The sequence below is a fragment of the Rhamphochromis sp. 'chilingali' genome (genome assembly GCF_963969265.1).
Source record: "Rhamphochromis sp. 'chilingali' genome assembly, chromosome: 5".
NCBI lineage: Eukaryota > Metazoa > Chordata > Actinopteri > Cichliformes > Cichlidae > Rhamphochromis > Rhamphochromis sp. 'chilingali'.
In genome coordinates, this window is record NC_137932.1 from 24,484,279 (window position 1) to 24,512,185 (window position 27,907).

Genomic DNA, 27,907 nt, shown 5'->3' on the forward strand with positions numbered 1-27,907 from the left:
AAGGCTGACCAAAGTGCTGTACAGTAAATACAGATAAAAATACAATAGAACACAATTTCGTAAAACACCTCGCTGATCAAATAAAAAATAAACAAATAAATTAAACCTTTCTAAAAGCCAATGAAAAGAGGTGAGTTTTAAGAGCAGTTTTAAAAGTTTCTAGGCTTTTGGAGAATCTGACGTGAGGAGGTAAACTGTTCCACAGTCTGGGTGCAGCCACAGCAAACGCCCTCTCTCCCTTTGTCTTTAATTTATACCTGGGAACATCTAAAAGCATCAGATCGGCTGACCTCAAAGATCTCCTGGGGCGATAAGTACTAAGGAGTTCTGACAGGTAAGAAGGTGCAGTGCCATTTAAAACCTTAAAAGCCAGCAGTAAGATTTTAAAATCAATCCTAAAAGCAACTGGGAGCCAGTGGAGAGAGCAGAGAACCGGAGTGATGTGGTCTCTTTTTTTTGAACCGGTCAACAGGCGAGCGGCAGCGTTCTGCACCAGTTGAAGGCGATGTAGACAGGAACGATCTAGGCCAGCATAGAGGGAATTACAGTAGTCCAGCTGTGAAGTAATAAAAGCATGGACCGCTCTTTCTAGATCGTTCCTGCAAAGGTAAGACTTGACTTTGGCTAAAATCCGTAAATGATAAAAAGATCCCTTAACTACAGAGCTGATTTGTTTATCAAGTTTAAATCCAGTTTAATCCAGTCATTCAGTGTCTGGTGTCCATAATCTGACAAATCTGACAAGAACAGTCCACGAATGTTTTAATGTTTTGAAATTTTTATTTATAGGTCATAAAACTACAAAATGTGTTTTCCTTAAATATTTGTTAAAACACATCAGAACATGATCTTTTAAACCAACAGACATTTCGTAATGTCCAAACTCTCACACTCCCCAAGTTAAAGTGCCAAAAACTGCAGTTCCTCTAATGTCCACTTGAGGCTTTCTCCAAAAGGCCCCATAGACTTCCATATTAAAAAGTTCAACTTTACAGCAGAAACAAACATGTTTACAGCTACAAAAGAACAGTTTTGGCCTTTTTGGATAGTTTCCTCCTTTATAATGACTCTACAGGAGTGAATCTAATTAATGACTCACCCATTTTGGATTTCACACAGGCTTAAAGGAAGTGATGAAGCAGCTGTCTGCTCGTTTTTAGCTCTGTAAATCTCTTTGTTTGCTTTGTGGTGCAGTCAGTTCAAGAAGTTTGGGACAGTGTAGTTGTTTACACTCACTACTGACCCGGCAGCCAAAATTTCAAAGTCGTCTCTTTCAGGCGAACTTGAGCTCGGTGAATCCGGCCACAGGCAGCGGTGCCGGGCTCTTCTTCTTCTCAAGCTTTAGCCCCTGTGGTTTCTGGGGCTTGGCAAGGCGACTGGGGTGCAGCAGGCTGAAGAAATGGAAGCGCTCGCCCATCTTGGCGGGGTTGGTCAGCATGTTGTAGCTGCTGATAAGCTGCTTCCTGGTGGACGGGTCGCTGCAGTTCCTCAGCAGAATCTGTGGAGAACAACTGGGGGTTAAAGCCTCGGGGCATACTGTGTGTCTGATATCCTGGTTTTCTAACTGTGGGCCACAGCGTGTCACTCAGAAACACTAAAATGTTTTTGGATCATCTTACAATCATACGATGTTTTACTTTTCTTTGTGCTCATTTTTTTAGTTCTGTCACAAAGTAAGTTTCACTGAACTAACAGCTTCACCTGCCCAGAAATGGCGACAATATGTCTGCTGAAAGTTTTTCCCTGCACAGCATTTTTCTGCAGAGGTTGTAATATTTTTAAACTTGTGAATGAACTTTTGCATAAACCTGGTGGGAATGCACCCTAGGTCTGTGTATTCAAATTTTAACCTGAAACTAAGAAAAAGGAGCAGTGAGTCACACTCTTTGATGTTGGATTTCCACCAAATGAGGAAATGACACTAAAAGAAATCATGCTGATTGTTTTTATTGGCATCTGTCAGTGATGAAGACTCACCTGCATCCTGGTGTCAATACCCATGTTCTTCAGGAACGTATTCTGAGTGACGGGGCCCAGACAGGCCACGCCTCCTCCCGCCATCCTCCGCAGATAGTTGAAATCCACGTCTGCGGTGAGGTCGGCAGAGCCAGGGGAGGCGAGGACGTCATGAAGCTGGTGACCTTTAAAACCCTGACCAACAGCAAAGGAGCAAAATGATGAGCAAACCTATGATGGGTTCAACGCAAAACCTTATTTACAGTGGCAGTAGCAAATTTGAGCTAAGTAGCGGCTTCTTACACAGTTTTTCCTTCAAACTACATGAGGGGATGTTTAAGAAGTACAGCATGAATAAAAGGTTTAAAACTAAACCTATTTCTAACCATCTAAAACGATTCTAACCCAGTAAAAAAAAAAAAAAAAAAAAAAAAAAAAAAAAAAAGCTGTGAAATCTTAGCAACCTCAGAAGAAGAATTGAGGAAGAGGAGCGACGGGCCGGTTGACCCTGGTTTCCCCCTGCCTGACGCACAGGAGCCTTTCTGCTTCCTACAGCTGCTTCCTTCCACTAGAGCTGAACAAAACATGCTCACATGAAGGTCTAAACCTCAAACTGGTCCTCACGAAGACAAAAGAATTACAAAGCACGACAGCTGGAGGACACACGGAGTGCACTGTATGTGATCAATAAAAACGACAAATTAAAGACTCAACATACATCCAACTCTGAATTGTTCCTATCAAAATGTGTGCATGAGGTCCTAAAATACTGATGGAAGTATTAGAGACTGCATTAAAGTCAACCTGTTTTTACCACTGTTGTGTAAAATAAGCAGGTCCGTTGAGCTGCTCTAAACCTTTATTCCTGAAATGATTGTTTATTAGTTGATTAACTGCATACTCATACTTACTAATTCAGTTTAAACACTAAAGCATTCAGTTTATTAACAAAAATCTTTGGTTGCAGCCTAGCAGCAGCTTCTGAGGCTACAACATTTAAGTGCACAAAAACTGCAGTTCCTCTAATGTCCACTTGAGGCTGTCTTGAAAAACGAGTCAGTTCCCATACACAAAAACGTCCAACATGTTTACAGCCTGCTACAAAAAAAAACCTGTTTTGGCTTCTGGAAAGCTTCACCCTTCAAAAGAACTGTATAGGGGAGATTTTTTCCCAGTTCATTCACATTTATACTCCATTAATGCTTAAAGTTAGGGGCGTGGTCACTCTGGCAGACTGCTTCCTCTCTCGAGGTTACCTGTGTTGAAAGATGAAATTCTTGGATGATATTAGTATGTTAATTAGCACTAATTAGCAGGTATCTGTATCAGCTGTACAGTTTATGATAAAGCGTGCTAACATAGCTAGAAATGGTGGTAACCTCCATCTTTTGTGTACAGTCTATGGCCAGTCCCTCTTGTTGTTAGGCGTAGTTGGATAAAAACTACCAAACATGAAAGAAAAATAAGTCTTACCATTCTGTTGTATTCGCAGGTATCAGTAATTTTATAACTAGCGTGAATGACATCCCAAAAATCCCTCCTTGAGGCCCAGGTGGGGTCACAGTGGGCAGACCCACCCTGCTCACTGTGGGACTCAGTAGCTGCACATGTAGGGCACATCTGCACTGTGTGCTGCCCACAGTGGGACCCGCAGTGTACCAACCCACCCACCCACCGTACGCCCAGACCCTAGGTGAGGGCTGCCCTACGTGCCCCACACACGCCCCACTGTACGATGCCTACATGTGCCCCACAGTTCCATTTCACGCTGGCACAATCCATCGCAGTAACTGAGGATTTTTTACAATATGCAGACTTGGACGTTTTTATCTGGCTGACTTTGAACATATGTGACACAGGAAGCTTTAGCAGACGGGCTTGATGTGTGTGTCGTACTCTGAACGTGTCCGTCTTGGTTCCATTGTGGCCATAGTCGATGATCAGCGCCGCACCGCCGTCCTCTATGATGCGCCGGGCCAGCTGCTGCACAATGACCCCGCCCTCTGCAGACACTTCCACATGATCCCGCTTTTCATCTGCCTGACACACACACACACACACACACACACACACACACACACACACACACACACACACACACACACACACACACTAACTTAATAGTACATTGCTTCACTCTATCATCTCTGCTGGAGACAAAAACATGGCTGGACTGTAAACACACACAGGTCAGGTTTCCACCTTTTAAAGGTTGACTGGACATCTTTTGGAATTATTTATTAATCAAAAAGCTGAAATTTCCTCAAGTTCGAGCTTCTCAAATGTGATGTTTTCTTTTCTGCTTTATTTAGCGTTCATTTTTCTTTGACTGGAACAAATGACACTTACAGACGTCTTGTTGAACTCTGAACATTTTCCCTTTTTCAAACAGTCCATAAACAAATGCAGTGTGATAAACTTGATCGGAACAAGTGAGGAGAGTTCAATTCAGCAGTTCGTCTCCTGTTTAAAAAAAAGCTGAACTTAATTTCTCATTTTGTCTTCCTACATTTTCCATGATACCTCATAAACAACCCTCAGGTACAGTTATCCATCATTTAAGGCAAGAAAAGGATCATTTAAAAGGTGAATCTTCACTACAGACGCAGAAATAACACTGGCTGAAACAGAGTTTCAAAAATCGGTGAGATTACGATGGCCACGCCCTTCTTTTATAGTCAGTTAATCAGCCAGAAATAGTAAACAGACATTTTTTTCTTCCTTTCTGTTGCCTTGCAGATCCCTCAAACCATCTTAAGGGGACTGTATCTGCGACAGATGAGCTTCATCAGTTTGTATTCATAATCATAGCTATGACACCATGAAGGCTGAACCAAGCCCCTTGCCACCCACAGGGATGTGCACCTATTGTGAAGGCAAACCAAGACATCGTTCCCAGGTTGCAATCAAACCAGCCAGCATTCAAGCATGGGTGACGCCCCATAATGAGGAAATAAAGACTGACGAACCCGCTACACCTCCTGACCCGGACAAACAAAATGTCTGGTTACTGTAAACTCATCGAAACAACGTTAGTGTTCGTTGGATGGTCAGTCAGGTCCTGGCACAAAGATTAGTGATCTTCATATGTCACATTTTATGCAACCTCCACGTGGAGCATCACGACTACCAGGACCTTTCGCACCATTTACACCACGGGTGGGGGAACTCCAGGCCTCGAGTGCCGGTGTCCTGCAGGTTTTAAATGTGTCCCAGCTGATTCAAATGGCTAAACGACCTCCTCAACATGTCTTGAAGTTCTCCAGAGGCCTAGTAATGAACTAATCATTTGATTCAGGTGTGTTGACCCAGGGTGAGATCTAAAATCTGCAGGACACTGGTCCTTGAGGCCTGGAGTTCCCCACACCTGATTAACACAGTGAAGAAAAGAGCCTTACAACTAAAGGTCCTCGACATCTTCCTACCCGGGATAGCTGCATCCATCAAAAGTACCAATGGAACCTTCAGGAGGGTAGTTCTAGTCCTGTAGAACATTTCCAGCAGTAATACTCCCTTAAGAGTCACGATTACTCCTGCAGTTTACCTTTACAGCCAGCACATGACTTCAAACTGTTCCAAAACTACATCTACTTAAGTGTTTATATTTTCCACAGTGCAAAGGAGAAACAATTCCCCTTTAATCCAAACATCCAGACTTTTATATCCTTGGAGGTTTATCTGAACTTACAAAGCATTTTTTTTCACCCACTTTAAAAACTGATGTCCTTCAGTCTTTTAAACGTTGTGGAAATTGACTCTTCAGACAGACTCTCTGAGGTTTGTTTTACAGCCCTCATCTGGTTTTTTATTGCCCACATTTATGCCATCTATACATCCACAGCCTGCTTGATTTGGCCTCTCCAGCTCAGCTCAGACACTTTGAACATCCTGCCAAAGGTCTGACATCATCATCATTATTACTGTCATCGTCTTCCTCGGCAGAAGCGGGTCTTAATAAAAGGCGGGATTCATTTCTCTTTGAGGTCATCTGAACTTTTAAAATTCAAACAATGAGCCACTTTATCTGGTTTCAAGAACCAGAGAGGCCTTAATAAACTGTGATGTGGTAACCATAAAGGAGTGTAGATTTTATTTGGAAACTGTAAAAAGCAGATGTTAATAAATGTGTGCTTTGCTTTCCTGGACACAGAAGCTCTACATTTACTGACCTGCACGAGCGACGTCGAGGCCAGGGTCGGAGCCGGCGCCACGACAAACCTCAGCGTGTCCGGCTTCTCTGGGTCGATGTCCACCAACACCTCCCTCCAGCCTTTCTCCGTCCTCTGCCCCAAACAGAGAAACGGACATGTTTAGATGGGCCTCTGTGGACAAAACAGCTGAAAGGCGTTCTTATTATGAGGGCGCTGCAGGCGTCAACAGCAAACATCAGAGGAACAGCCACTCAGAAACCTTTGCACAAGACATGAAATCTGTTTTTCATATGGTCTTATTTAAACTTAAAGCAGAGCATAATGACTTCGCTACAGGTTTTTCTTGTTAACACAAAGATTCACCAATTTTCACTTTGCTAAAACTCAGATACGGAAAAATTAATCAAAGAACAGTTGCTGCTAAATTACACAAATAACCTATCACATAAACAGCCTATCTTTCACCAAATACAGCCGTTAAACACAGTTTTATGGACTTCTTGTGTTTTGATTTGGTGCCATCTGGTGGTAGGAACAATCATGACAGTGTAGTCAAATGCAATGCAAGACCACAGTATACAGAGGACTTTAAGGACTAATATGACAGTAAAGAAAAAGCTTTATTGCTACATAAATATTTCACACACTGTGTTTTTAAATCTCACCTGGAATTTGTGAATTGGCAGGGCGTCAAAGAACTCATGAGCGACAAAGATACTAAATCCTGGAAGAAGAGGAAAAACTCAATGAAGATAAGATAACCTTTATTAGTCCCACACGTGGGAAATTTGTTAAATAAAAACAGAGAAAGACAACCAAGACTAGCACAAAACGGTAGCCCATAATTACATAATCTAACTGCTAAAACTTTAGTTACAAAAAATTACGAGAAAGTAAAGAGGAGATAAGAAGGAAGCGCAGAATGAGTGGAGCTGCTGTAACAGGCTGCCACGCACGGGGGGCGCCGGAAGTGAAAAAACATATTTTAATAGAGATTAAAAGCGAACACATAAAGAACTCAAATGGAAACAGTAACAGTATCAGCCTGAAGCCTGATGTCCTCAGATCAATTCAGCACTGAAAATACTCACTGTCAAAACCATAAACTGTATATAAAAACAGGGAACACTTCCTCAAACCTGCATTTTTTTTATTGTCCACCAGAGGGCGACTCCTCTGGTAGCAGAATGGCTTCTTATTGTAAAGATATTTCTGAGGTAATGACCCAACTTTTCATTTGAAGCACAAGCAGAGGCTTTCCTAATGACCTTATGGACTCGGTGTTAGTAAAGTCTTACTGAATAAAACACGAGGTTTAATGTGTGATTAACAGTCTAATTTAGTGTTGATGTTAAAGTAGGGTATGTTTGATGAGTGTGCAGTGTACCTCATTTGTCAAATCTGGCTTCAAAACATAAAATGTCTATGGCCAAAACACTCATAAAACAAAACAATGACTTTGGTAACCAGTTTCAGGTATTTGTCATTTTTACACAAACTCCTAAACTATAGATGGACTAACTGTGCTTATGTGCTTACTTTAACCAGGAAACACCCTGCTAACATCTTCAGCTTCTCTAATTTTGTGGCATGGAGTTGTTCCATATAAACCAGTACGACCACAGCCTGCTTTCTGCTCCGGTGTACCTGTCGGGACATCGTCTAACCGGCGGTACCACGACACCGGTAGCCCTGCTTCAGTTTCTCCGCGACGGTAAACCAGATCATCTTCTGCGTCTGCCTCCTGGCTGCGGTTTCCCGTCAGATTCTGAGCCTGAAGCAGACTCAGAGCCGGACTCACCTCGACCAGGTGCAGCGACACAGAGGCCCCGCCCAGCACCGACTGCAACTGACTGAACACCTGAAGAGAGAAAAAATTGCAACTTGATGACACAGATGTTTCCACTTTGGGGTGAAATCTTTAGTCTTTCATAGAAAAGCGTTAAGCCTGGCTGACGTACTCTGATGACGTCACTCGCCAGCGATCCTTTTCCAGGTCCGAGCTCAACCAGCTGCAGCTGTTTGGGTTGACCAGCTCCCATCCACTCACTGATGATCCACACTCCGATCAGCTGGAGGAGACCAAACATGTTTGAACCAGCAGGAGAAGCACAAAGTTTTCTTATCTTACTGAATCTAAACGTGCTGCTTTCAAGGAAAGTCAAGTCATTTCCACCATATGTAGCAGTACAGTACACAGTGAAGACCATGGTGCTACACATAACAGTAGAGACAGGACCGCATAAAGTGCAAGTGTGTGAAAATGGCAAACAAACAGTGCAACAGCACAATACAGACACAACACGGTGCAGAGAGCTTCATACCTGGATCACCAGGTCTGTGACATTAAACAGCTGAACTTTATGCAAAAGGAACTTTTTTTTTACTGCACATGAACACTGATTTCAAGCAGCATGAAAAAACACAAAAGCCCTCACTGTAAGGTGTCTTACTCATCTGTCTTCTTGTCCTGATCACATCATACTTATCGTATTCCAGGGTTTAAACAAAGGAAAACTCACAAAAAAACTTCTTTAAAACCACACTGCCTGTGATTTATCCAAATTTTTTTTAAAATAAAGTATGTATGTATTTTATTATACATTCATAGTCATCATATGCATTCATACTGAAAGTCTGTATTCACAAACTGTATTCACTTAGCCTCTGTGCTAAGAAAATGCATTGACCGACCATAGGTGTTTGAAGCCACAATCTCAGTTCCAAACTCTTTGAGCCTCTGAGGCATCACTTTTTCCGTGTGACTCCTGGATTGCTGGAAGATCTCGTTTTTTAAGTACGTTTTTAGTTTTGTTCATTCCTCAAAAAGCAAGAGGACAAGCAGAAGCCCACAAACTGTGACCAGCTCTGACACGATCGGAGCACCAATGAAGCAGGAATTTATCGTCATCTATCAGCATTTGACCTAGAAGCTGATCCCACGTGCCGTGAGAACAGGGCTGCGTCATTTTATACCATACTTGCAAATACCGCTATAATTTTTTTTTTACATGATATAAAAGCATCATATCATGATATCTATGACACAGGACCATCCTGTTATTCTCCCCAGCACGCACAACAACTGAAAACCAATTAATAATAATTTTTAATGGGCCTATTTTAATTTTTAATTGAAAATATTTTGGAACATATTTACTAGGGGTGCAACGATACACAAAATTCACGGTTCGGTTCGGTTCGATACTTTGGTGTCACGGTTCGATATTTTTTCGATACAAAAAAAATGTTCATGCATTTTTAATTTGTCATTTATTAAAATTATAAATATATATTTTAACTCAAAAGTACAGTTTTTAAATTTAACCCTAACCCTTGTGCGTGTTTTTTATTTTGACAGCGAATGCGCACCTGCAGACCACTTATGTGCAGCCCTGGTTATTTAGCTCGTCATATTGCAGCCACAGAAATTCTTTTGTCCATGAAACCATAAAGCTGCACTTTCTTTTTGCCTTATAGTCTGATTTGTCATAACTTCTCCGTTTTGTGGTAAGCTTTTCTTTGGCTGTCACTTCTTCACCCTGACCTGTCTTATTTGGCTCAGCAGAACTGAAATGCTTTTACACGCTCACTCACATAAGCTCAGCGATTCTCTGCGCGATCAACCTCTCACATGTTTAAGCTTGCTGCGGGAGATTTCACTTGTCATGTTTGCATAGTAAGCTAACGATTAATAAGACGATGTCAGAGGAATTGGTGCACAAATTATCATCACTCACAGATCAGTGCTGTCGCTCTCTATACACAGTTCACACGATTGCAAAGTGAAAGCAAAAAAACAAGCGCAAATTCAAACGCGACTTCAATATGTCACATATTGACAGTGGCTCACCGATGCCAATGACATAATTACCCAGCTACATTTCTGAAAGAATGCAAAAGCATTGACATATATTTTTCCTACAATAGCCCGACGGGCAGGGCAGAGATAGATTTTGGTAGCCCGACTGAAAAAAATCGCTAGCTCCAGGACGTCGGGCTAGCGATATTGCAAGCCCTGTATCTGATTGAGGAATCACTCATCTTTGGAAAAGAGAGTTTATTACAGAGAAATGGCTCTTTCCAAAATAAAAGCTATACTATCCGCTTCTTCTGGGCTATATTCTCAGCAGCATAAGGAGAATCATGTGCTAACAGCTGTCTAAATGACTCGACTAAAAAAGCATGCTTGCTTTTTTTTTGTCTGCTTCCACTTGTCTTTGCACTAGGATGATGTCGGCGTAAATGTGCAGTCATATTCGTTGTGTTCCCACTAGTGCTTTCAGGTTAATCTCGTTGAAATGACCTTAACGCCACAACACGGCAAATCTCCGTTAACGAGCTACCGCCGATCGCTCCGTGCATGGGGCTAGACGGCCAACACGTTAACGAGCTAACTGCGCTAACACACTAGTTCACACCAATGTAATTGAGCATTGCATGGCACATCCAACATACTGTTTTACTTTAGTCCATGACTCGCTTACCTTCAGGGTCATACGTCACATGAAAACCAAAATAATTCCAAACGCCAGATCTGAATGAGGTTCAATTTGCCTGTTGCAAGTAGAGCTTAACTTCTGTCTCGCTAGCTTGCCCTGCGCTCTTCCTTCTGACTATGCTGTCTGTGTTGAGCGCTCAGTGGATCTGCGCTCGACAGTGCAGCCTAGGCGGAGTAGTCGAACACAGATTCACTGAGCGCTCAACACAGACAGCATCGTCAGAAGGAAAATTTATAAAATAAATTACAAATGTTGTATTGTTCGATACATATGCGTACCGAACCGAAAGCACTGTATCGAACGGTTCAATATCGATACGAATATCGCTGCACCCCTAATATTTACTATTGATGAAGTATGTGTCAACCGCTAACAGTAAAATGACCGACGAAGGCCGATCAAAGACACGTTTACCTGATGTGAACAGTGTATATCAGAGGCCGGCTGAGTGGAAACATCATGTGGAATGAAACTGAAAGTTTGAGGGGTTTTTCCAGCCTCACCTCTCCAAAGATCTGGCTGATTTCTGGTGAAGTGATGAAATCTCCTTCAGGTCCCAGCATGTTGTTCCTCACATAATAACCCTGAGAAGGGGGAAAACAAACAAGGAAAAGATACTCACTAAAAACAGGAAAACCAGCAGCTGCTTTTACATGCTAACACTATCATTGGATTGGTGGTTACCACAAAGCCCCAGAGAGTTCAGACCACAGGAATGACTGTGAGGTCTGGGTGTTCATAATTTGAGTTTAAGTTTGTTACAGACAGAGGATGACCTGAGAGACTGAACTAAGGCCCAGAAAGACAGAAATAAGGGTTATTTAAATTTGTTATAGTAAAGTCAGAGGATTCAAAAGTGAACAAAAGCTTTGCTTTTGAATTCTGATCCATGACCTGCAAGTGGTACTCTGGCACACACTTAAGGTGGAGTTAATCATTCTGTACCGTCACAGGGTTGGTGAGCACCTCCCTCATGTACTCTGCCACAGGGATCGGCCCCGTGGCTTTTATTTTAGAGGTCAGGTGGCGCAGCATGGAGGGTGGTTTGTTGTTTCCATCAGGTGCAGAGCTGCAGAAGAGTTTGGAAGGGGCTGCTTGCCATCGCACTGTCACACAGAAACATTCAATTCATACATTTAAAATCTCATACCGTCCCCATGTTTATCTACACTAATAAACTATTAATTGAATTTGAATTTATTATCTGGATTGACCTCTCACCTGCTGCTGCCGGCCTGACAGGGTGGATAAAACCTCTGCTGAGCAGCTGCTGTGCTTTAACACAGAGAAGAGCCCTCATTCTGCTTCACAGGAAAGAACAGAACCACCTCATTACTGGATATTACTTTAACCACATGGAGGGACTCTCTGCTCTTTGACAGCACAGCGGCTAGCCGGTTAGCTTCAACTACGAGGTTTCTGTTGTTTTTAAGGATACAAAAACAACAGAAACCTGCCGTCGGAGGCGACGTTTCATCTCCTGGTACACAAGATAAAAACGTCTGAATGCGTTTATGGATATCCGTGTGTAAGTTACCGCAGGTCAAACGCTGCACCGTCCCCGTGCAAAAGCGTTAAAGCAACACATGCTAACGCTAAGCTCGTCGCAGTAATAGAGATACCATCCGGTTAAGTGTCAAAATAAAACTTAAAGAAAATGAATCTCAACGAGTGATTAAAGATATACAGTAAATATAAATTATTGTACGAAAACCCAAAGCAGCAATAAAACAATAAAGAAATGATACAGTAATAGTATAAATCGGCCTACATCTTTCTAATGTATCTGAATTATGTTCATGCCTATAAACTTGATACATTCTGCACGACATGAAAACCACAGCGATACATCTTTCTTCTTTCTTAATCTTCAGTCTCTGTGAATTTGTCTCTGTTTATTCCAGAGCACATTAAGCCAACACCTGCCCTTCAGTGTCCCGTTAGATTTTTTTAAGTCCATTGTGGAAAGTAGCTTTCAATAAATGGATTCTTTCCCATTAATAGTCATTGACATTTTATTTTGAAAGATCTTTCTCCATTTCCTTTGATATCGTGTTTTAAAACAGCATCTTGACGCTTCAGACGGACAACAAACGCTGTGATTGGAGGACAGACGGTTACGTAGGGGACTCGTTTTTAATATTTGATTTAATATTTTTTTAGCGTGCTCATCAACATAATTTACCTTAGTTATTTGTGTAAAACATATCATTTAGATTTATTTGTTTTTATGTAACGAATCAATCTAAAAAAAAAAAAAAGTAAAGCGTGCGTGTTGCCATATTGGCCGGAAATGCCGCCAAAAATCTTTGGCCAAGTATCGACATCACACCTCAGTCATATATGACTACAAAAATATAAAAATAAAAACCGACGCTGTCTGTTTTATATCTTATATCTGAGGTTCATTTCAAATAAAGGTCCGTAAACGAACTTAGAAGGGATGCTTCTCTGGGAGACCAGAACTTGCCTGAAAATTGTCACATTTTAAAGGTTTCTTCCGTAATAATGCAACTAATTGATGTTACCAGTGTAAAAACTACATTACGTCAATTACAGCCTCCCAATAGTCAATTCGGGCTTCTTATTGTTCACAAATGTGAAAAATATTGGCTAACACATAATGACCTTGTACATTTGTATAATTACATTTTAAGATTTTTATAAATTAGTCTTTATTCTAAATTCTGCTACCAGGGAGCTGGTTCTCATTTGATGTTTAGTGACAATAAATGGATTCTGAGTTGAATTCTGATAGCACCCCACTATGAGAGCTGGTAACCGTGCACCGGAAACGTTTCGTTCAACATCCGGGTCAGTTTTCCTCACGCTGCAAACAGCATGGCAGCGAAAAACAAGCAACGTAAAAAGTCCAAAAAAGTGACATTTGAGGCCGAAGAAAACGAGCCGGAGGCGAAAAACAGCGGCGGAGAGGAGGATGAAGGTGAAGAGAAGAATACGAAAGAGGAGGAGAGAGAGGAAGAGGAGCTCAGTCTGGAGGAGGTTTTACGGCTCGGAGGAACTAAGGTGAATTTACCTGGTGAAACAGGGCCAACACTCACAGAGTCAGGGAGCGTTTTAACTTGTGAAGGTCGGTTTGTTTTTATAGTTTTCTGAACTGACACGAAAGTTTATGTGACGTAAAAGCACAGTCCCCGGACAGTTTATTAGGTACACTTTGCTGTTACTGGGTTGGATCCACTTTTGCTTTCAGAGCTGCCTTATTTCTTCATAGATTCAACAAGACGCTCGAAACATTCCTAGGAGATTTTGGTCCTTAATGACGTGATCGTATCAGACAGCTGCTGCTCATCCATGATGCGGATCTCCTGTTGGTGCTCTCCTGTATTGAGCTCCGATCCTTTTGGAGGCCATTTGAGTACAGTGAACTCAGTGTCATGTTCAAGTAACCAGGAAGGCTGTGGTGTTTTAACAATGCTCAGTTGGTACTAAGGGACACAAAGTGTGCCAAGTAAATATCCCCACACCATTAGACCGCTGGCTGAACAGTTGTTATACACTCAGGATGGATCCATGCTTCCATGGTATTATTTACATAAATAAATAAAAACGTATCAAATAAAGTAAACATTTAAATACAATTTATACACAAATGTTAATCAGAATTCTTTGTCACATATTTTTAATCTTTTCTTTGTGGTTCTTCTCTACGTCTTTAGGCCGACTATATCCTCCTCGCCGGCCTCGAAGACTCCAACGAGCTCGTTGATGGCGGCATGAAAGGAGCGATAGATGACCTGGAGGAGGGCGAGCTGGAGTCATTCATCACCAAGCTGGGCATCCGGGCATACGCGACGCAGCAAACCATTCCGGACAAGCCTGAGGGTGAAGCCGCCACGGCTGCCACAGCTGCTGGCGAGAAGAAAGCTAAAAAGGTCAAAGTGGAGAAAGCAGAGGAGACGGCACCTGACACTCAGCCCAACGTCGTCGATCAGAAGCAGAAGAAGACAAAAGAGGCGCGGGTATCGGCGGCAAAAAAGGCGAAGCAGAGCCAGACCGTGTTTGAGTTCCAGCCACGGCAGGTGCTGCTGATCAAACCTGGTGGTAAGTGGTTCGAGCTGGATTACACAGAAGAGGGCTCGTCGGCGCCACAGGATGCTGCCCTGGTCTCGCAGTACAAGACGCTCGCTCAGCAGCTGTTCGAGGCTGAGGTGACCCTCTACAAGACCAAGAAGAGCTTGCAGAAAGGCGCCAACTCGGCCTGGATGAAGACAGTTGTCTCCTCTGGCGTGCTGGCGGACAGAATGGCAGCCATGACGGTTCTGATTCAGGACGCTCCGGTGCACATGCTGGAGCACGTGGAGAACCTAGTCACCATGGTGAAGAAGAAGGGCAGTCGGCGGATGGGTCTGATGGCAATGGACACGCTGCGAGAGCTGCTGCTGTCCAACCTGCTGCCCGGGGACAGGAAGCTCCGCACCTTTGCCCAGCACCCGTTCGACCAGCTTGAGGAGAAGGCCAGCGGCAACCGTGACGCCCGCGACCGCCGCCTCATCCTCTGGTACTTTGAGCACCAGCTGAAGCACCACGTGGCTGAGTTTGTGGTGGCGCTGGACTCGGTGGCTCACGACACAGTGCCTGCCACCAAGGCAAAGGCGTTAGCCACTGCCCATGAGCTGCTGTGCAGCCGTCCAGAACAAGAGAAGGCGCTGCTCACCCAAGTGGTAAACAAGCTTGGAGACCCCGAGTACAAGACGGCGGCAAAGGCATCGTACCTGCTGGAGACACTGCTGCACAAACACCCCAACATGAAAGGGGTGGTGTGCTGCGAGGTGGAGCGGCTCCTGTTCCGACCCAACATCAGCCCGAAGGCGCAGTACTACGCCGTGTGCTTCCTCAGCCAGGTGATCCTGAGCCACGACGAGGACGGGCTCGCCGCCAAGCTCATCACCATCTACTTCTCCTTCTTCCGTGCCTGCGTCAAAAAGAAGGACATTGAGTCGAAGATGCTGAGTGCGCTGTTGGCGGGCGTGAACAGGGCGTATCCCTACACCAGCACCGGGGACGACAAAGTGAGAGAGCAGATGGACACACTCTTCAAAGTGGTTCATCTGGTGAAGTTCAACACAGCCGTGCAGGCGCTCATGCTGCTGTTCCAGGTGATGGACTCCCAGCAGAGCATCTCGGACCGGTACTATGTGGCTCTGTACAGGTAAGGAAAACCTTGCCTGGCAGCTTGTTTGTGGGCTCTAAACAGACAGCATTCAGGTGTTTACTTTCTCCACCTGTGTTGCAGGAAGCTGCTGGACCCCGGGCTGTCGTCGTCCTCCCGCCCGAACATGTTCCTGAACCTGCTGTACAAATCCATGAAGGCTGACGTGGCGCTGAGGCGGGTCAAAGCCTTTGTCAAACGGCTGCTGCAGATCAGCGCCGAGCAGAGCGCCAGCTTCGCCTGTGGGGCGCTCTTCTTGGTGTCGGAGGTCATGAGGGCCAAACCGGGCCTGAAGATACTGCTGCAGGAGGCGGAGGGGGTAAGAAATCTCAGTGGGTGTAAAACTGATGCTTTAGATTTTCCTTTTGGACAAAAATGCTCTCAAAGATGAACTGCTTTAAACTTTTGAATTATGGCTTCATTCAGAATGAGGAAGAGGAGGCGTTCAAAGACCTCGCTGCAGATGATGATGATGAAGAGGAGCGATTCGTGGATGCTGACAAACTAGAGGAACAAACAAACACAGAGGCAGAGGAGGTCAAACCTGCAGCATCATGGGTACATCACCAGAACCTGGAAGGTCTGTGAAACGCAAAGATTAGTGCTGACGTTCTCTGTTTGAAAACTGTTGTTGAAGGATGGGTTTAATCTAACATAACCGCCAGTGCCCCTGGTACTTTCCACCATTTCCACCCACTGTCTTCCTGGGAGGCTATTGTTTAATAGCTAGTTGTTTTGTTTTAGCTTCATGAAACTAATTGCAGATTTTTTTTATTTGCCTGAATCAGGAAAAACTTTTAGATCATGTTGTAATCTCTATTCCAGCTAATTTTGTGTGTTTGTTGCACCTGGCTGATTAAAATAAAGCAGGACAGTAAATAAGAAGACGAGCTTCATCATGTTTGTTTCTCCGTCCTGTTTTCTTTCAGGAATGAAGAGTGTTCAGAGCTACGACCCGCTGCACAGAAACCCGTTATTCTGCGGTGCAGATCGCTCGACTTTATGGGAGCTGCAGAAGGTAAAAAAATCTGTCCTAATAAACACAAAGTTCCAGTAACCAGAGCTTGTGTTCACAAGCTGCTGTGTATAACCTAATGTCTGATGTTCTCTGCAGCTCGCTCTGCACTTCCATCCGTCAGTGTCGCTGTTTGCAAAAACCATTCTGCAGGTAAAAGCCCCGCCCCTTTCCACATGCTCAGGAGCTCTGTAGTCGTCATGATTGTTGCTGTTAATGTTTGATATGATTTTATTTCCACAGGGAGACTTCATCCAGTACTCTGGGGACCCTCTGCAGGACTTCACCCTCATCCGCTTCCTCGATCGATTTGTCTTCAGAAACCCCAAACAGCTCAAAGCAGAACGTAAGACAAACAAGCACCGAATTCTATTGGATGCATTTTGTAAAATGGATCAAAAATGATGCAACATAAACACAGATGGATACAAAATGATCACATGTAGATGGGAAAATGACGAAAACTGGTGTCAAATGTTCACATTTGTGAAATAGTTCAATAAATAGTTCAAATAATTCAAAAAAGAAAGGATGATTAAAACAAACGGACTTAAAAGAGGAACAAAAACAATGAAGAGGGGATGAAATAAAATACAAAAAACGCACAAAGCTGCAAAACAGCAGCAACCTGCAGAGAAACAAGAGACAGTGGACGGTAAAGACAATCTAAATAAGTCTTTACAAGCTAAAAACGACAGAAAAATAAAAAAATTCAAACTCAGAAAGATGGAAAACGATAAAAAACATCCTGAAGAGTTGTTATTATTAGTCTGTGGTTTCATTGCTGTCTCGGCTCAAAACAGATTTAATCACGCTGACTTCACACATTGTGACAGTTTATTGACGGTTTTAATGAACTAATATTAATAATTTTAAGTGTAAACTTTCGTTTTTTTAATATTTTTTATTCTTTAGAAAACACCGACGCTGCTGTGATGAAGCCCAAACACAGATTACCTGTCAGCTTGCTACCAGGTAACTTTAAACAAATTTCACACTTTCTATGTTTGTTTTTTTTCCTTCACCTGCTCTGATGTCAGATGAAGTGTGGATCCTTTAAATTATTTGTGTGTGTCAGTGAACAGCGCAGAGTTTCTGTCCAAAGAAGAAAGTCAGGTTCCTGTTGATGAGATCTTCTTCCATCGGTGCGTCCCAGCAAAGTCACCTGACATATTTCCACTGTTTTTTGATTGTATTCTGTTTAATGAGTTTTGTTTCTTTGTTTCATTCGTCAGCTTCTTCAAGAAACGACAGCAGGAGAAGCAGCAACGCCGGCCACGAGGTGACGATGACGACGAGAGCCTGGAGGATGTGGACGATGATGAGTTTGAGAAACTTCTTGGTAAATAAACCATCGTCTCTAATTTAATGCTCAGTATCTCCTCATGAAAACATCACAGATCCTTGGTTAATGGCTTCAGTCGAGACACTTGTACAGTTAAATTTATAAACACGGATTACATAAAACACTGACATTTCGACGTAAACAGAACTGCATTTAAAATCTTTTATATTTCAAATAAAAGGTAAAAATTTAAATCGCAGGCTGATCCAGTCTGAGTGTAGTTTGGCTCACTGTGAGTTTGGCCCACACGTGCCTGATAACACCTGGGCGTGATCCTGATGATGGGAGGATCTTCCTGATGAGGAATCGGTGAACTCCTGGCCAGTCTGAGGTGCTGTTTGCTGCTGCCCTTCAACAGTTAAACATTTGGCACTCTCATCCGTGAAGAGACCAGGCCGTTAGTGGTCGACCTGCCGGTTCTGGTGTTCGCGGGGGAATGCTCGGCTCTGGGCTGTGACAGGGTTCCCGCTAAAGGACAAGCAGCCCACCGGAGGCTGGCTGTGCTCCTCCTGTTCTTCCTCCTTTGCTTGTAGTATAACTTAAAGTTCTCTGGCTGAGTAACTGTTTGTTTGTTTTTTGGCAGACACCTTTGAAGGTGATTCGTACTTTACCGACCTCAGCAGTGATAATCTGGACTTTGCAGGGTGAGTTTTCAGGTTTACTCTTGGGTTTTATTTCCATTCATTTATTGATTTACTTTGTCATTCTTAAATTTATTTTCCTTCTGTTTACAGTATTATTGTTTTATTTATTTCTGTATTACTGTTGCTACACATGGGAAAGCAAATACAGGAAATACTAGGAAGAGCATTATGTTGGTATTTATTTAGTCTTAAAAACAGAATAATCTGATTGGCTGTGAGACTCGAACACGATTTTGGTTTTGTTTTAAAAAAACAAATAAAGACTTTAAAGACTTTTACACACTGACTGAACCATCCTCTTCCTCACAACGTTTTTTGTTTTTCTGTCAGTAATGTAAAGAGTAAAAAAGATAAGAAATCAGGAGACGACTCTGAGTCGGACGTGGACAACTCGGACATGGACGACCTGGACGATGAGGAGGTGTCTCTGGGCAGCATGGACGAGGAAGACTTCGGAGACGAACTGGAGGAAGAAGGAGGGATGTTCATGGACCCTGATGGAGACGAAGAGGGTGATGATGATGATGATGATGAAGGTAAAAAAAATATGACAAAGTACGAAAACTTATTTTAATCCAGCTTTGTTTCGAGTGCCAGTTCAATATTCTCTGTTTTTAAATTAATACACCAATACCTTTATTTTTTTCTGCCTGTATAAATGTCTTTTTTGTCATTATTTGACTTGAGATTATATTGATGTTCATATATTCAAGTCCACGCTGTTATGAGTTAAAGGACAGAATCGACCTGAGCTCTTACAGACACCTGATCCTTCTCCTCTTCTTTCAGTTCCTGAGCTGGAGGATGAAGATGCTGCATTTGGAGGTCAGTACCTTTAGAAATCCTAATCACTGTTTTTTACATACTGAAGAGGGAACACAGTGCATCATGGGATATCTGAGCCAATAATCTGTAAGCCTATTTTAGACGAGCACCCCATAATTCAAAGAAAACTACTAAACATTTACATTTAAGGTTCTGGAACCAGTGAAGTTTAATCATTATAAAAATACAGATTAATAAATTCAGTCAACTCATCTGTTAAAGCAGCACCTAATTAAAATATAATATCTTACAGTTAACTTAAAAACATTTAATAAATGAATGCAAAATTTGGGGTTCTATGCTAAATTATGAAAGATGGCTGGAATTTATCCTTCTGCTAATGTGGAATTATTCTGCTTATTTTCAGCTCCTTATTTTCATTCTTGGACTCTTGTAGAGCAGCTTTGCATGATTCACATTTCAGAATAATCCTTCCCTATCTTATACTGAGTCCATGCTCTGTCTGAAATGAGCAGTTATAGCTCCTCCTCATTGGCTGCCCCTCACAGAAGACTTGTCAGTGGGGCGTTTATTCCTGTGATGGCCATATTCAGAATATTTGCTCTTTGTGGCATCATAAAGATCCAGGAGGAGGAAAATCAGTGTGAAACTGAGTGTTTAGAGCAGTCTGAGGCTGAAAGGATTAGCTGTGCATGTACTAAGCTCCTTATTTGAACTTGGGCCGTGTTGAATATGAACGTCCATCACTGGAACAGAAGATATGAGAGAAAATAATTCTTTTCAAATGTAATATTGAAACTGGGAAAAACCTTTTCCACTGTATAGATTCAGAAGACGATGAGATGGAAGCTCCAGACATCACCCCACAGACCAAGAAGGGAAAGAGAAAATCCTCCGAGGAACTCGACTTCTCCGGATCTTTAGGTTAATGCTGGATCTGTAGCTCAAAGAATTATTAACATAATTTAATGTGTCAGTTTGTTTTGGCTGTGTATAGAAAACTCAGTCAGCGACTCCGGAGGTTATTTTATTGATCACTGTTCAATGTTTCAGGTTCCAAACAGAAGAAGAAGAAGGAAAAGAAAGATGCAGCCATGTTTGCTTCTGCTGAAGAGGTCAGTTTGACTTCAGAGAATTCATGGAAACAAGCACAACAGGATTATGGAATCATAAATATTTCAAAGGTCTTATAACATCATTATTGTTCTTTTTTTATTTTATTTTATTTATTTTTGTCAGTTTGGCTGCCTGCTGGACGAGAATGCCGGCTCCAAGTTTGACAACATCGGGCTGAACGCCATGGCCAATAGAGACAAAGCAGGTGAGATCACAGAGCTTCACCTTGAACAGCTCATACTACTGCAGGAGCAAGCCCAGTGGCCACCTGAAGGCTGAGGATAGGATTTTGTGCTGCGATGCCTTTTAAAAATATGACCTCTAGGTCATCGTTATGGTTTCTATTATAATTACAGCACCTGAAATGTTCTGTATAACTAAAATGTTCATTAGTAAGTTAGTTTTATTCCTTATATTGACCCAACAGCCATCTCTGTTATTACAGTGATGTCATTTAATGGACCTTGAAACTAAGAATGATTACATTCAGACTGACATGTGAGAGCTGAAGGATGCTGAGGCTGTTTCAGGTTATAACAGGGTTAAAAACAAACAGACGAGATGAAGGCCGGTGTCTCACGTTTCATAACTTCTCCACACAGTGAAAGTGCTGTCAGTCCCACTCAGCTGCGCTGCACAGATAAACCAAATGTGTTTTCTTTTCTAACACTTCCTGTGTGCAGGTCTGAAGCAGCTGAAGTGGGAAGCTCAGCGCGACGACTGGATCCACGGCCGTGACGCCAAGACGCTGCGCAAGAAGAAGACCACGTTCAACAAGAAGAAGATGGGGTTCGGCCAAGCCAGGACGGGAAGCGGGACGTTTGGGAGCAAGAAGAAGAGGAAGTAGATGACGAGGATGCTGAAGATGTTGGCCTAAAGCTGAGGGACACCTTCGGTGACCACGCCTTCCTCGTCTGTCTCCCGGACGCTGTAGATTCCCGGACACTCAGCGGTCTCATCGTAAACCGGGAGGACGCAGACATAAAACGGTGTTTACAGATTCAATCTGGGGGCTGGTGAAGAGGAGCCACATTTAGCTTGTTTTATTTTTTTGTAAAATCAAAGACTTTGTGCTGAACATTTTGCTGCAAATCTCATCTGGATCATTCCATCTCAGTCCATCATGTTTAAAATAAACTTTGGTTTTAAAATGCATAAATGAATACTTCATGGGATGAAAGCAGGGCTGTTTCATGATGTTTTTGAGGGAACATTTGTGTTTTAAGGTAAATATCTGGTCCTGTGCCTCTATGAAAATGGACTCTGAACGAATGAAGGATGCTTGAAGTTGCTGAAATATTTAGATGTCTACAGCCTGTAGAAACTTTTGCTTCTCACACAATGTTGTTTACACAGAATTGTCTTAAAACAGTCTAAAAGTGAATCGTTACACTCGTTAAAGCTTAAATGTTGGGGGAAAAGTTCACTGTGATATTTCCAGGTATGACGCAATATACAAAGTCCAAGTAAATTTATTAAATCCAAAATTTGTTACGCTCTTCTCTCACATATAACTCATAATTATGTAGAGAAGGGAAATATTGCTTTGTTTTTAGTTCCAGCCTCATGGCCCAAATTTCTCTGGCCAATGAGAGGGTGTGTGCCGCTGTGCCGTTTTCTTGGTTTGTTTTTCACCTTCGGACTGTTTTCAAGAATATCCCGTGTCTTGTATGTGAGAAGCTCTAAATAAAATCTACTGTGGTTTCTACAAGTCTCCAAATCCGCTGTCGGAGATCACACATTTAAATATTTTAGGGACTTCAAACACCCGTTTTACGTTAACTGGAGCTGCACTGCTGACGCTCCACATTCATATTTACTCTAACACATTTGAAGCTCTGGGAGTTTTCTAGATATTGGAATTTTAAAGTGCTCCCTCAAAAAAAGGATTTCAGAGTGATCTGTAAAAACATCCCGACCTTCATCCTCAGCTGTGAGAGGCTGAAGTCTATGAGTGCGATAATTCAAGCACAACCTCAAGAACTTCAAATTGAGACTGCTGGTGTGTCTACCAGGAGGCTGGTTATTTTTGAGAAATCTCATGATTCGTTCCTTTTAAGAAGTCAGAATTTTCTTTCAGGCAAATCTGAGCTGACATGGGATGAGCCTGTTTGACACATAAGCAGCAGATTTCCTTGTGTCTTAACAAATCAATTCACATACAACCTGTGTTTGTGTGAGACAAACATTTAAGTGTTTCATGATCCTGTTCAGTGTGTTTACAGGTTTAATGATTGTTTCTGTTTGAACATACTGATCATAATGTGCCATTTGTAGAACGGTCTGCACCATTTCAAGGTTTTGTTGTTTTACATTTACAAATTTAAATTGGTTCAGGTTTTTTGTTGGTGAGGTATTAACCATTAAAACTTATTAAGTATCAACTGGGATAGGCTCCGGCTCCTGCCCGCAACCTGAATTGAATAAGCAAAAGAAGATGGATGAATGGATAAAATGATCAAATATAGCAGTTAACATTAAACCATTTTAAATGTAATTTAATATCAAGCAATACTATTTTTCTGATTTTCTGTCGCTGTTTCACAAATTCCTAACTTTTAATAGACCAAATGATTAATCTAGAAAGTATTTTGCAACTGAACTGATGGGAGATTATTAGGTACACTTGCTCAATAAATGTGGTCATTTTAAATTAGTTTACAAATTGCTGTAAATTAGTTTACAGCAAGGCAGCACGGTGGCACGGTGGTTAGCACTGTTGCCGCACAGCAAGAAGGTCCTGAGTTCAATTCCAACATCAGGCCGGGGTCTTTCTGTGTGGAGTTTGCATGTTCTCCCCGTGTTTGCGTGGGTTCCCTCCGGGTACTCCGGCTTCCTCCCACCGTCCAAAGACATGCACTTAGTGGGGATAGGTTAATTGGAAAACCCAAATTGTCACTAGGTGTGAATGTGCGAATGAAAGTGAGTGCGAATGGTTGTCTGTCCCTGTATGTTGGCCCTGCGACAGACTGGCGACCTGTCCAGGGTGTACCCCGCCTCTTGCCCTATGACAGCTGGGATAGGCTCCAGCGCCCCCCGCGACCCTGAAAAAGGATAAGCGGAAGCGAATGGATGGATAGTTTACAGCAGTAATGATATAATTAATGTTATCAACAGACAAAAAGAAAAACTAACTGATTTTGTACAACAGCTATAACACCTCTTGTGGCTGTTGTTAGTTTACAGCTATTATATCAAACTAAAGTAATAGGAAGTGCAAGAATGTAATGCTAAAGGTCAGCAAAGAAAAAGTGGGAGTAACAGGGACATCAAGAAAGTTCATGAATACACACACACACCTCTACATATATATGTATATCCATTGATCAATAGCATAGTGGTAACACCACTCGCCTTTGGAAGTTCAGGTGAGTGGTTTGACTCCCGACCAGGGTGTCTACAAATGCTCTCGCAAGAGGGAACCAGGATGTCAGGTCAGGGGGAAGGGGGTGGCTATAGCTCAGGTGGTAGAGCAGGTCATCTACTGGAAGGTTGGTGGTTCGATCCCAGGCTGCATGCCAAATATCCTTAGGCAAGATACTAACCCCATGTTGCTCTCCGATGCATCCATCAGAGTGTGAATGTGTATGAATGTTAGACAGTAAGCACTTAACAGTTAGAAAAAGTGGTTGTGTGATTGGGTGAATGAATTAGTTGTATAAAGCGCTTTGCTCATATAGAGTAGAAAAGCGCTACATAAGAACCAGTCCATTTACCATATCATCACCCCCACTTGAGATTGTACTTGGGTACCAAGTGTGAGACAAAAACCCCCAAAAAGAGGTTTTTGGGTTTGGCTGCTTCATACAGCAGCAAATATATACAAAGTATGTGTGTTTAAAAATAACAACAAAGGCAGGATATCCTTGACTGGGCTGGATACCAGCCACATTTAATAACTTCTCCACAGAGAAAAGACAATTCCTGTATAAATGAATGAGGTCTGATGAGTCTTTACAGGAAGTGATGTCTTTTTTCCTAATGTGCAGTGCTGAAGCAGCCGGGAGGCTCCAGACTCAGATGCCAAGGCGCTGCACGTGATAATGACGATGACGTCGATGGACACCTTCAATCCTGTTTGGCTGACCAGGCCTCCTGGTCTCTCTCTCGGATGCCGTAGATCCCCGCCCACTCGTTGGACTTGTAGTAAACTGGGAGGAAGCGGACGTCACAAAATTAATTTTGTTGTGTTGGAAATTTGTGGGTTGAGAGACTGGCAGCAGAGCTGTGCAGCTGATTAACTTACAGAAATTATGATATGATGTTCACATAAAGCAGAAGGAAGGTTTATAAACATGTTGTTTATTTTATGGCTCAAAAAATCAGGTTGTTCTGCAGTAAATGTGTACCTAATATACTTTTACACATTACTTGATTTAATGTATATTGTCTTTATTTGGTGCTATGTTGGTATCTTCAGATGAACTTCAAAAAAACTTTGTTGTTCTGCTGAAATTGCACTAATCATTTTTATTTTCATATGAATTGATTTATTTCACCAACTTGGGTTTTAATTGATTTAAATATGACCTCATTTTCATCTGTTGTATGTACATTTCAACGTTATCTGTGCTCTGACATTTTTATTTTCATACGTTGTGCAGGTGTGTTTCTGATTTTCTAATTTAGTAATGATTTTAAATCTGGACCACACTATATAAACAGTAATTATTATTATGAAAGAAGCCAGTGTCCATGTTAGAGTTGAAAAACACCTTCTGCTAAGCCCCAGTTTGAACCTGGAGATTCTTCTTACCTTCTAGGATGGATGGGAACCTCCTGTTCATAGTGTTCCTGAAATCTGCAGGTGGTGCAGGATATAAAACATGAAATTTAGGATGATATAAAGCCAGACCTATTTCAGATCCATTTAACATCATAATTTCATACCTCGACTGGTGTCCATTGTGTGAAACAGACCGTAAGCCCCGAGGACGCCCAGCAGCTCCAGAGCAATCACGCCCTTCATGAGCTTCTTAGCCAGCGGCTCCAGAGGTTTCGGAGACATCTGAGGGGAGACCAACAAATACAAACAACTTTATTTACAAAGACAGGGATAGACAGCGTGTTCTCTTCTTTCATTTTGCCTCCATTATGAAGGTCACATTAATTCATTACACTGCATCTAACTTTCCTGATAGAATATTTTTATTTCACTGCTACACAGAGGTACTCAGCTCTGCACCTCTAGTACAGATAACAGACAGCAGACCTCGCTCTTCAGTGAAAGTTAAAATAATGTCTGCACATATTTTAGATTAGAATGAGAATACCTTATTTTATTGTGATTATATGTAATTTTGTACATTTAAAACCTATAACAAAAACAACAGATCGTCAATATTTTATATTAAATTCAGACAGAAGAAAAAGGCTGTAACTTTATTTTGAAAATAGTTTGCTACTCTTCCAAAATAAAAATCCGAGTTGGATTTTCAACCTTAACGCGTTTGTTTAATGACAGCATGACACAACAAGCCGGGCACTCAGGAAACATCAATATGTTAGCAAACGGTCGCTTATTTCTTCGTTTTGAACTGAAGGCGTTTTATTTAACGCCTTTGTTACGTCTGAACTTACCTTATATTAGATTTGTGGTACTTGAGATAAATGAATAACTGCTTTAAATCTAAATCAGAGCACTATAAATTATATCAGTAGAGTAAACTGCTTGCAAAAACAAATCTTCTGCCCTTGTAACAACCACAGCAAACTACTAACACGCTGCTTCCGGGGTACGGAAGCTCGGTAGGGACATATCGACTTTTTTTGGCGTCCTTACCTCATTAAAACCATTAAAACCGCTGTTTACCGTAAATAGAAAGGCACAAAGACTTTTAGTGATAACACGGCTAAAAGAGGCTCCTTTACATTTGATAATTCTCTTTTTTATTCAATAAAATAGTAATTTGATAAATGAATTAAGACTAATTATTAAATTATTTTCTATTAATTTTTTTTTTCATCAAATCAATATAATCACTAGTAAAGAACAATCACGTAACAACTCCTTGCTATAATAATTTATAATAATTTTTCTTGACTATTTTATTGTATTTATTTATTTATTTATTTATTGACAAACTAGATATCACAATACATAAATGAAATTTAACCAAACGCAAAGCAAAACAGAAAATTAAAAATAAAAATGAATGCACAGTTTGAATAAAAACTATTTAGCTGAATTCCCTGTGAAAAGATGAAAAATCTGAAATTTTAAATTTTACATACTCAATAAAAAAAAGAAAAAAAGACCTTACAAGAAAAGCTGAATGTTGGCCTCACCCATCTTACCGGTTGTCCGGTCACCTAAGGGGTTAATTGCATGAATAAATAAATAACTGATTAAAAGGACTAAGTACGAGTGCCTTGTTTTTAGAAATACAAAAACTGTCTTAGATAATGTCACCGTTTCTCACTCTCTCTCCCCCCTGTGATAATAAAACAACAACAACAACATAGAATCAACTCTTGAATCGTCTGCTCTAAAAGCGTCTTTTATTACTGTTTTTGCTATATATATATTTTCTTTTAATTATCATAACAACAAAATTTCGGTCAGCTGAAATTCTGATGTTGAATTGTGATTTAATCATTGTAGTTATGGGATGTTACCAGGAGGTGTCAGCGTTGTGGCAAGATGAACAAAACAAGATGACAGCTCCTGTCATAAAAACAAGGGGTACGTCTAATAAAACACCTGATGCACCTGATGAAAGTCTGAATAATTGTTTTTAATTTTTAGTTGTGAAGCAGTCATAAGGAAAGAATTCACTTTCATGAGCAGATTCCACTGAAGACACCTGCAATTTCTGGGGGTTTTTTTGTTTTTGTTTTTTTTTGAGGAAATAAAATCTAATGTCATTTCGTTTTTATATTCTTAGCTGAATGAGCACCAGCTGCAGGTTAGATTCCCAGTTTTCCCAGAGGCTGCCTCGGTTTTACAGCTGCTATTCCTGCAGGAATCTCAGCAAAGCAGCAGCCAAACGGGTTTAGACTAAGAGACAATATTTGCTCACCTGGGTCACAAAAACCTCACTTTACAGCATGATTAGGTGCAGAAATAGGAGCTAGAAAAGAGTCCTCTGCAGGGCTGGAAACTCATTAAAAGCTACTGCACTCAGAGGGCATCAGAGGTCTTCAACAAATGTGTTTAATTTCTAAAATTATTTACTACTTTCTCCCACATACAGTTTCCTTTTGTCCATTCTTAAGT

At 41.7% G+C, this 27,907-nt stretch overlaps 3 protein-coding genes across 3 annotated transcripts; 1 reads left to right on the forward strand and 2 right to left on the reverse strand.

Moving 5' to 3' along the window:
• Positions 1-760: 760 nt before the first annotated feature.
• On the reverse strand, positions 761-12,204 carry ndufaf7 (NADH:ubiquinone oxidoreductase complex assembly factor 7). The gene is made up of 10 exons (XM_080882971.1): positions 11,831-12,204; positions 11,555-11,715; positions 11,113-11,193; positions 8,069-8,179; positions 7,755-7,968; positions 6,773-6,831; positions 6,126-6,239; positions 3,853-3,996; positions 1,978-2,151; positions 761-1,498 (listed from the first exon to the last, which is right to left on the reverse strand). Exons 1-10 carry the CDS (start codon positions 11,907-11,909, stop codon positions 1,274-1,276), a joined length of 1,362 nt encoding a protein of 453 aa, XP_080739097.1. The 5' UTR covers positions 11,910-12,204; the 3' UTR covers positions 761-1,273.
• Positions 12,205-13,397: 1,193 nt separating this feature from the next.
• Positions 13,398-23,072, forward strand: cebpz (CCAAT enhancer binding protein zeta). Its single transcript, XM_080882528.1, has 17 exons — positions 13,398-13,636; positions 14,290-15,782; positions 15,867-16,101; positions 16,209-16,362; positions 16,712-16,800; positions 16,897-16,950; positions 17,041-17,143; positions 17,713-17,772; positions 17,876-17,942; positions 18,033-18,139; positions 18,726-18,786; positions 19,117-19,322; positions 19,576-19,611; positions 20,398-20,496; positions 20,626-20,687; positions 20,812-20,893; positions 21,372-23,072. Exons 1-17 carry the CDS (start codon positions 13,451-13,453, stop codon positions 21,533-21,535), a joined length of 3,258 nt encoding a protein of 1,085 aa, XP_080738654.1. The 5' UTR covers positions 13,398-13,450; the 3' UTR covers positions 21,536-23,072.
• Positions 23,073-24,521: 1,449 nt separating this feature from the next.
• LOC308396898 (protein CEBPZOS-like) lies at positions 24,522-26,416 on the reverse strand. The gene is made up of 4 exons (XM_080882529.1): positions 26,269-26,416; positions 25,579-25,696; positions 25,445-25,489; positions 24,522-24,839 (listed from the first exon to the last, which is right to left on the reverse strand). Exons 2-4 carry the CDS (start codon positions 25,694-25,696, stop codon positions 24,757-24,759), a joined length of 246 nt encoding a protein of 81 aa, XP_080738655.1. The 5' UTR covers positions 26,269-26,416; the 3' UTR covers positions 24,522-24,756.
• Between the last annotated feature and the right edge of the window lie 1,491 nt (positions 26,417-27,907).